Genomic DNA, 9,929 nt, shown 5'->3' on the forward strand with positions numbered 1-9,929 from the left:
TATCTTATTTTCAAATGAATAGGCAAATTTTCCATGTATAGAAGACCAATCACAGACTCAGCAGTCTCTTGAGGTGTATGAATTTATTAAAAAGGCAGCCAGTTAATTTAAATACAATTTACCATGGCAGGATTACCCACCAGCCACCCCAATGCTGAAACCACTGTGTCCAAGAACAGGCATACTTTCTATCAAAGTATATAGCCCTGTACCAGTAAACAAAGCAGAGCTAGCTAGCATACTCATGACTTGGGCAACTGCACTTTAAATTAGTCAAGGTTAAATCTATGAATATTACATGATAGTATGCATCAGTTAGACAAACCCTTATAGATTACAAACGCTAGCCGTATGGAGAAACGGATACATCACACAAATCGATCCCAATTCTCTGAAGTGAACCACTCGCTTACATATATATAAAAAGGAACGATAATTGTAACATGCAAGAAACAATGCCAGAGTAGTAAAGGATAGCACTACATGATAGCTTTCGCAGCCAGGCAAACTCCTGTATCCTCATTTTTTTTTTAAAAAAGGCCAAGTGTTAGATTTTGTTTGAAAATGTACAATAGTCATATGCAATCAATATTGCTCCCTATGGTACAATCTAAAAACGTGGCAATACTCCCCATTTATCATGAATTCTCGTTGAAGGAATGAGAACCAGATGACAAGTGACATTTGTAAGCATACACAGTAGTGAGGTTCAAAACAGCTTTTGATTTAACTTTCAAAATCAAGACTACAAAATCTGCTTGTGGAGCTTTACAGCTTTGAGCATGTTAACACCCTTCAAAAAAGCACATGAAGCAAAAAAATGTTTAAAACTGACAAGGGGTTGAATTAAAAGTCAAAGAATAATAAAATAAAGTTAGAAAGAGAGAAATATGCAGCTTTTAAGATCAAAACTGAACATATCTACCTCTTAGAAACCTTTGCTAAATTTTCCCTTCCAATTTTCTGGCCTTCGCATTTCTCTCCTGAAGGCAGTGATGCAAGAACAGTACCAGCACCCAATACCTCACCCAAATGGCCATTCTTCAAGAACCTGGATACCAAGTGCTGGATGGCTATTTTAACATCACAACCAAACTGAGCCTTATCATGAACCAATGTCCCACAGATGCATCTCCAGCACAGGGTTAAATATTAAATGGGAGCAGGAATCCATATCAATCTCCCTCCAGCCCCATCCCAGTGTACTGAGGATGTGCCTCAGGTGATATCTTTTGCAATATCATACAGTACAAAATATGGATTGAAAATTAAACCTTCATGACTGGTATGGCTGAGTACAGTATCATACAGTGCGTTTACTCACCAAGTCATGGGGCTTAATGGACGTCATCAAATGTTAATGCTGATAATACACAGGTTAAACAATTTGCAAAGAGCCCGCAGCAAGCTTTTGAAGCTCAAAACAAAAAGTTTAAAACTAGTGTCAAATCATTTTTTAAAAAAGCATACATAGATATTCATTCATGTTGCATTTGGTACAGTTGGTAACCACTCACTGGGAGCCAAAGATAACTTAGCCAGAGGTCAATATCTTCTTAATTATTTCAAAATGCATTAATAATGCACATGGTCAAGCCTTTTAAAAAAAAATCAATTGATATTTAAAACCAAGGAACCAAAAGCACAAAAACAGAGAAATTCAAATCTTCAACAGCAAAGACAGGCAAGTGGATCAGTCGGTGTAATTTGACAAGTTATTGATTTAATTAAAGGAGGAATTATTGATCACTCGACTGTGAAAAGGAGGGCTTTTTGGCATGCTTTTATTCCATAGAAAAAGCTTTACTCAAAGAGTTAAACAGATGCGGATCAGACCCTTTGAATGAACACAGTTAAACATGAAGGTGACCAACCATATCAAGGCTCACAAAATGTGAAAAAACACAAAGATCTCTTATTGAGTGCTGGAAATTTTATTTAGTATCACAACTCTGCTTCATAAAATGCCAGAAGACGTCCCAGAGGTTGTAAGGATACAAGTAACTTGAAAAATACTTCACCAGCACAAACCAATTATGTATTTAAGAAAGCACTGCATTTTAAACACAACCAACATATGCCACCATTGTACAATTACATTATTTGAGAATATATAATAGGTCAAACAATTATTGGCCACCAATAAATCTCAAACATGTACCCATGTCATTTTTCTCATATCGTCCCGAGAAAAGTCAAGTGGCCCACAATCCGATACTGAAGCCTTCCTTTACCAGCCTTGGCATTTAAGAGGGTGTCTGGGAACCGATCAATTACAGTTTATAAGTCAAGTTTAAAACTTCTACACATGGGCGTTGTGGGTTTCTGTTGTTTTGGTTTGCACTACAATCCAGTCACATTTTCCAATCTGACCAACTGACTCTAAAAACTCATTTTAACAATGCTAATACAATACCCAAAATTACTTTCCAAATGCCAAGGCAAAAAAAAACTATTTTTGCCTTCTGGACAGCACATTTTCTAACTTTAACAGTCTTCAACCCAGGACTCCATTTTAACAAATTTATAATGTGCAAACTTCCCCCTGCAGCCTTTCTGTAAAATGCACACTGGAAGCTAAGTGCTGCACTATCAATGGCTTCATTTATACAAGTAAAATAAACCATATTTTCCCATTTTAAATTAAATCAGCCACAAGATTCTAGGCTCCAACACACTGGACTGAAAGCAGAGGTTAAGGAGGATGGAGTGTCAAATGTAAAGTACCACCTTCTTTTCCCCAGCCAGGAATCTGACCCACTCAAAAACTTCTCACTATGTTTAAGAGTCTCCAAACCAAACTGAGAAATTCACACAAGTAAAATTTCTGTTTGTCAATATGGAACACACACACACTTAGCCAGCTCTAGGGAATTTGGACAAAGGTTGACAATAGCCAAGGATTGGGAATCCTGAAAAGTGTACTTTCATACTGGAAGTTTAACCACCTAAAAGCACATGGCTTACCAGCACAAAGCTACATGTCCAGCTAGGACCATTCTACCAGGTACAGCACAGAGGGTTATTTGGAGCAGAGTGGGAAAAATTCCAGCTTCCTATGACAGATCTACCCCTCTATGTCCTATTAATAAGCTACATTAACAGTACACGGGACAAATGCCAACCTTCGTGGCTCAGATGACCACAGAGGCTTGGCTCAGTTCCAATTGTTCATCAGCAGGTGCGCTGTATTACAGGTGAACATGATAGCAAAGAGCGAACCCTACCCATCCCCCACCCTCCAGAGGAAAGTCACTAGTTGATCATTGGACAACCACTGAGCTCGAGGCTCAGTGCTCCATTTGAAAGACAGTAAATTCCAAGAAATTCTCAAAGTGCACATCACCCTCTGCCCAAACACACCATAAATACACACATGATTCCACCAATTTAACACATGAGGCAACAACTGCTTACCTCTGCAATCCAGTCATGGTACACATAAAACCCTGGAGTTAGAAGCAAAGGCAATCATTTTAGAACCAGCCTATAAGTAACACCTACCAGCAGCTCTTGTGCCAAGGCTTAGAATTTCCTCATCAGCTGCATGACAGAGATGTGCCTTCAAAGACTGATGCAAGACACTGACACACAGCCACTTTGATGTTCCAGGCATCCACATACAATGCTAGGTACTAGGCTACTTATACCCAACTGTTTAATGCAAGTTCTTGTACAAGAAGTTTTGACAAAGTGGTGCGTCCACTGTGAAGGTAACTCCCCCTCTAGGGTATGAAGTGAGTCTCATGTCGGCCAGAGCCCACTCGTGCTGCAACAACTGCCAATTTTTAAACCCGAAATTCACCTCACAGCTTGGTCTCAGCACTTGCCACATGGAACCCTTTGATTGCATACCTTCAACTTCTAAAATATTAAGTACAACTATTTGGACATACCTTATATACTACAAGCTTAGCCTGCATTAGGACTTTGTGGTTACTGAAAAATGACAGAAAACTCAATGCACCTTGGATCGCTCATCAGTGGACTTGCAAAGAACTCTGTCTGAGCTGCTGGCGACATCTACCAGAATCTCCGGTATTGATGCATCAACAATTGGGACAGACGTCCCTTGTGTCTTCCAGTCGATACCTTCAAAATTCCCACTTGAATAGTGAAAAGCCAAACGATGGCATTTTTGCACCTGGCACAATATCCCACCATTAAGTTCACTGTTCAAGAGTCAGTAGAGTATACCTGATCCCAGGTCAATCCACAAACACAACACCTGCAACAAAAACAATGCAGTTCCTTCAGAAATACTGGGAATGGGCACTTGGAAAATATAATTTATGAAGATAGCAAACAAACGGTGAAACTAGCCAATCTGGCTTAATTTCTTTCAGTAATAGTTTCAATGAGAACAATAGAAGCAGGAGTAGGCCATTTGTCCTCTCGGGCCTTCTCCACCATTCGCTAAGATCATGGCTGAACTTCCCTGCCTGCTCCCCATAACCCTTATCACTCAAAAATCAGTCTATCTCCACCTTAAGTTTATTCAATGACTCAGCCGCCACAACTCTCTGGGGCAGAGAATTCCACAGATTTACGACCCTCAGAGAAGAAATTCCTCTTCATCTCAGTTTAAAATGGACGACCCCTTATTCTGAAACTATACTCCCTAGTTCTAGATTCCCCCACGAGTGGAAACATCCTCTCTGCATCTATCCTGTCAAGCCCCCTCAGTATCTTGTATGTTTCAATAAGATCACCTCTCATTCTTCTAAACTCCAATGAGTATAGGCCCAACCTTTTGTCATAAGTCAACCCCTTCATCTCAGGAATCAGCATAGTGAACCTTCTCTGAACTGCCTCCAATGCAAGTATATCCCTCCTTAAAGAAGACCAAAAACTGTATGCAGTGCTCTAGGTGTGGTCTCACCAATACCCTGTACAGTTGTAGCAGGACTTATCTGCTTTTATACTCCATCCTCTTGCAATAAAGGCCAACATTCCATTTGCCTTCCTGATTAGTGCTGTACCTGCAGACTAACTGTGTTTCATGCACAAGGACCCCCAGGTCCCGCTGTACTGAAGCATTTTGTAATTTCCATTTGAACCTTCTAACTACACTTACACCAAAGTGTCTTCGAGCTGGAGTAAACACCTCACAAAATCTACCATTCACCTGCCTACTCCAACAAAACAATTGCATTAACTCGTGCATCCTGGATAGCTCCAAAGTAAGTTGGCAATTCCCAACACTGATCTCAAAGATCAGCTCCCCAACCCCACTTCCAACACTTCCCTTAGAGCAGCTTTTAGGAATTTGGTATAAATATCATCCATGCTTGACAGCCAACCATTAGCGGGGCAATGCACTATGAAATCCACTCCGCTTAGCGAACTGATGGAGGGGGAAAAGGAAAGAAGAGAGCCAAGGGAGAGGCAAACGCTCACCAGATGCTCCCTCACATCCATTACAAATCAGATTCTAAATGAAACCTTAACCTAGTTTTACCCATATATAAAAATATATATATTATATAATAGATGATCAGTATTGCAGATCTGATGTTGGTTGTGCTGTCGGGTTGTTCAGTCAGAGATGCTGCAAATGGACTCAGGTTGATTTAGGTCCCAAGAGACTGCTCGAGGGGCTGCGGCCAAATGCTCAGATGTTCAATCAGGAAGGACTGAGACTGATTTACAGCGCCTTTCCCTTTAACCTCATTGTGTCTGGAGAGCGCGCATTTAACTTTACACAAACCATATGGCACACCTTGCAGCCCCCAGTACGCCTTATCGCAGCAAACGAACCTTCTAATAGATGTCGCTCTCCCTCAACAGGAAACCACATAATAACAAGTAGGCTTCATTACTGCACCAGAATAAGGACACAGCAAACCGATTTCGGAATGGCTATCCCACAATAATCCAGTAGAAAAATGTGAAGTGAGTGGTTATATTGAATTTTTTTTTTAAAAAGGTGGAAGATACAAAAGTTGTATTTCAGTTTAGTAAATGTTTTGCTAAACTGAAATGCAACTAAGCTAATAGGGTTAGCTTCCAAAAGCCCAACTCCGCAAAGTCTTGGGCTTTTGTTAGCTAACCCTATTTAAAGATGTACATTCATTGCACGTCCATTATTAATTTTGATTTCAAGAGGCTTCCAGCTGGCCGATGGATCGATTCCTCATTCTGTCTGAGCTCACTGGCTGAATTGGTGCATCTCCCCTGATCTAAAATTAACCAGACTGCAGGAACTTGAAGCGCCACTTCCCCAAATTGCACTGTCGAAGTCCTTTTTAATGAAGTATCTTACAGTTATGTTGATCCCAGCAGCACGCACATCGGCCTGAAAAGAAAGTTTGACTCTTGACACGGAGTTTCAAATGACAACGATTGCAGCAATTTAGGAGTTAATAGGTTAGTAATTGAACGAGAATGACAAAGCCCTGGCCATCTGAAATGAAGTTGGGGCTAACATTATGTCGGTGCGCCCACCTTGAGTTACTAAAGCAAGACAACTACACAGAGACTGGAGAACAGCGGGATCCAAAAAAAAACTTACAGACTTTAGAAATTTCAAGGAGCCCACGTAGTCCCTCTCCGTTTTTAAAATCTCATTCATCACACAAACTCGTAACCGAAGCTGGCGATCCGTGTCCTTTCCACTCTCCACTCCATTTTCTTGGTGACTTTCTTCATCCATGTTCCTGTGCTATTAGAAGTAAACAAGACTGTTCAAAAGGAGAAAAAACCGAGAATGCAGCTTTCTCCCGTTGCACAACTGGCGGCTTCTTTAAAAAACTTGTGAATCAGTTTGGTTCAGATCCATTCGCATTTTGTAATCGGGTTCTGACCATATGGAAAGTGCTGGGCTGATTGAGCTGGCTTTCCTATTCCGTTCTGTTCTGTTCAATAACACTGCAAGAGATCTGAAGGCAGCAGGGCTCGGTTTTACTGCTCTTTTGAGAAGTCCCAACTGCACTCCGTTAGAAGTCACTCAACATGAAACTGATGAGTTATTGCACATTTGTTCTCAAACTTCCGCCCAACTTGCTTTCAGCTGGCGGAAGAAAGCCAAAAACAAGCACCATAACACAATCCCAGAGAGAGAATGGAACTGACGGACTACAAATTGCCGAAATCTGCAGCAAACGCTACCGTCGAGCCGAATTCCGCTTTTTACCAATGAGACAACAGGCACATGGTCAGGAAACCGAGTGAAGGGAGCGTCTCCAAAATCTCATTTCAAACTCAAGCCGAATCATGCAGTGAGGGTCCCGAAAGCAACTTAGTTAAAACGAGAACGCGTCAACATCTAAAAGCTTCAGTTTTTTAAATAGCACATTATTTTCTACTTTTGACAAATTCAAAGCAGGAGATTTTCATATCAAGAACAAAAGACCCTGTCGTATACGGTCAAACTTTTTATGGAGCTGGATGAGTTCAAGTCCAAAGCTGCCAGTGCAAGGCTGGTTTAAATAACTAAACTAACTTTTGCAGTAAATCTAATCTAATGTAAGATAAAGTTTTACCAGTTGAAGTTTTATTTTAAAGTTAAAATAATTCTGAATAACTCTGAAAATTGTAATGTTTGAGATGGTCCCTTACTTTTAGACTTCATGTTGTCTATAAATCTGCTGCTCTGTTCTGTAACAACACGATCCTTCTTTGTCAACGAGGAAGTGTGCATTAATATAAAGTGGAGGTTTTTAAATTTTATCATGGCGTAGGTAAAACATAGGAAGAAACTCAGAAACACAAATAATTAATATTCGTAAGACTATGTCCCTGCTACTCTAGAGGGCGATCTTTACAGATGCATTTTGTCGACCGATCTCATTGACTGACTTGCCTAAAATCTGTACAATCCCCAGCTGTGAAGAAAACCTATATTGCCAGAAGATTGTGAAAATTAAGTACATTTAAGTAAAATAGGTTGTTTAACTTCGAACTGCATAGGATTTGGACACACGTACAATTCCCCCCCCCCCCCACCCTCTGGTGAAATAACGTGACTGAAACTGATCCGAATGTCAAATTAATGAGTTATGAGAACAGCTTAGAAAAAACTTAAGACTCCAGCCTCGCAAGGTAGCAAATGAGAGGATTCTTAGAGAGATGTGTAAGATACTAAGCGGAATAGCATTTCAGTCGCACCATGACTGTAGGAAAAGGGATATAGGCACAAGTCGGTAAAGGGCAAGTTCAAGATTGATGTGAGAAAGCATGTTTCCATCCAAAGAGTAACTGGTAGCTGGGGTGATCTTTTGGGTAGGGTCATGGATACAAAACCTCTGGAGTCATTGAACAGCGAATCAGATGCCCTATTTTAGAAAGGCTAGAGTGGTGGCACCAACGTACCGAATGCCACCAGATATTCTGCAAGCACCCTTCTAAATTTGAGAGGGTGCCTCTGATGAAATATCTGCTGGGTCTGTGCACCAGGTGACCAAAGATGAGCATCTAGGGGAAAGTGCAGCCAAAAATGGAGAACTACTTCAAGCAATGATAAGGGGGCTTCAACCTTGGGCTCTGCATAAGCAGTCAATGGAGGGACCAGAAGTTCTTTGTAATAATGATCCAGATGGGCAAAGTGGATTCCCTCATCTGTATTTAGCTTTGGGATAACCCGTTCAGCTTGAGCGCCTGCACAATTTCATCTGACACTGCAACCAACTGGACTACTCAGGTTGGTTGGGTGAATGAGGGTTAGAGCACAAAGTCAAAGCCTGTTTAACTGCTTCCTCTTCACAGATGTTGCCTGACCTGCTGAGATTTCCAGCATTTTCTGTTTTTTTTTCCAGATTCCAGCAGCCACAATATTTTGCTTTTGTGCCTGTTTAACCGGTTTAGTCCAGGGTGCTACCAATCTATAGCTGGAAGTGTGTAAATGGAATATTCATGGTGCATTTATGGCGGATCATTTCTGAACCCAGTGTTAATTTTCCAGGTTCAAGCACCATCTGCTCAAATGCTTTTAGGCCAGTTAAATTGCACAGTTTGCATCAGTGTTTCTGCTTCATATCGATGCCAACCGTATAATGTAATTTGGTGCTAAGTACGCAGAATCCAAAGTGAGGCAGAGTGAGAAAACCTCCAGGAGATAATCTTGTATCACTTCAGCTTCATACTGGCTGCAGTCCAACTGTTCAGTCATGTTTCCAATCTTTTAAATATTACTGGAGAGCCAACAGGTCAGCTCGCTGCTAAGATTCAAAATTTAACAACGTGTGGTATGAGCAAGTGAAATTCTCGACACAGGCACTCCATTTTCTATGGTTGGGGATGGGTACATACTTGGCAATATAACTCAGGTCTCCAAGTGCGATATCATTCTCAGCAGTTTCAAACTGGTATCTGTAATATGTTAGCATCCTTAGTTTCCATTTTATGAATCATTCAAGAACAAGAGCAATACACACCCGAAAATTACTTCGACCACAGAATAAAATGAACTTTAAAATAACATGGAACCCACCTCCATTAGAAATACCTCCTGCAACAACTGTTAAGACATTGTACTACTAACACTCCAATAAGTAAACCAGCATAAAATTTTCCTTTTTTACAAAAAAATTATTCAATGACTCTGAAATGTTACCTCACCAGCTCACAACAACTACAGATCAGAAAGGCCATTTGGTTCATTCACACAGAATGATTCTAAAATTGCCCCGTTGAAACATCCAATTGGTTCTTAAATGATTGCAGGATTTCCATTTCCACAATTCTATCTAGAAGTCCATTTCACATTTTGTTTACTCTTCGTATGAAAAAGAACTCCCTGATGTCCATGTTAAATTATCTTTTTATTAGTTTGAGCCTGTGCCCCTTGTCCGATTCTTGCATTTTAATTTTAAGTAATTTTATGGATTTATCTTTTCCGTGTCATTTATGATCTTAATTATCTCTGTAAGATTACCTTTTAGATGCTTCCTTTCATAAGTGAAACGTCCAAGTTTCTGCAGGCTTTCCTC

General features: G+C 40.4%; 1 protein-coding gene across 2 annotated transcripts in view; it reads right to left on the reverse strand.

Moving 5' to 3' along the window:
- Positions 1 to 7,105, reverse strand: part of prex1 (phosphatidylinositol-3,4,5-trisphosphate-dependent Rac exchange factor 1) — a 230,090-nt gene extending 222,985 nt beyond the window's left edge. For both annotated transcript variants that reach the window (XM_070896114.1, XM_070896113.1), the window contains exon 1: positions 6,515 to 7,105. In XM_070896114.1, coding sequence (XP_070752215.1) covers positions 6,515 to 6,655 — 141 coding nt within the window. In that variant the 5' untranslated portion in view covers positions 6,656 to 7,105. The remainder of the gene's footprint in view (positions 1 to 6,514) is intronic.
- Positions 7,106 to 9,929: the final 2,824 nt, after the last annotated feature.

The sequence above is a fragment of the Pristiophorus japonicus genome, chromosome 12 (genome assembly GCF_044704955.1).
Source record: "Pristiophorus japonicus isolate sPriJap1 chromosome 12, sPriJap1.hap1, whole genome shotgun sequence".
Taxonomy (NCBI): domain Eukaryota; kingdom Metazoa; phylum Chordata; class Chondrichthyes; family Pristiophoridae; genus Pristiophorus; species Pristiophorus japonicus.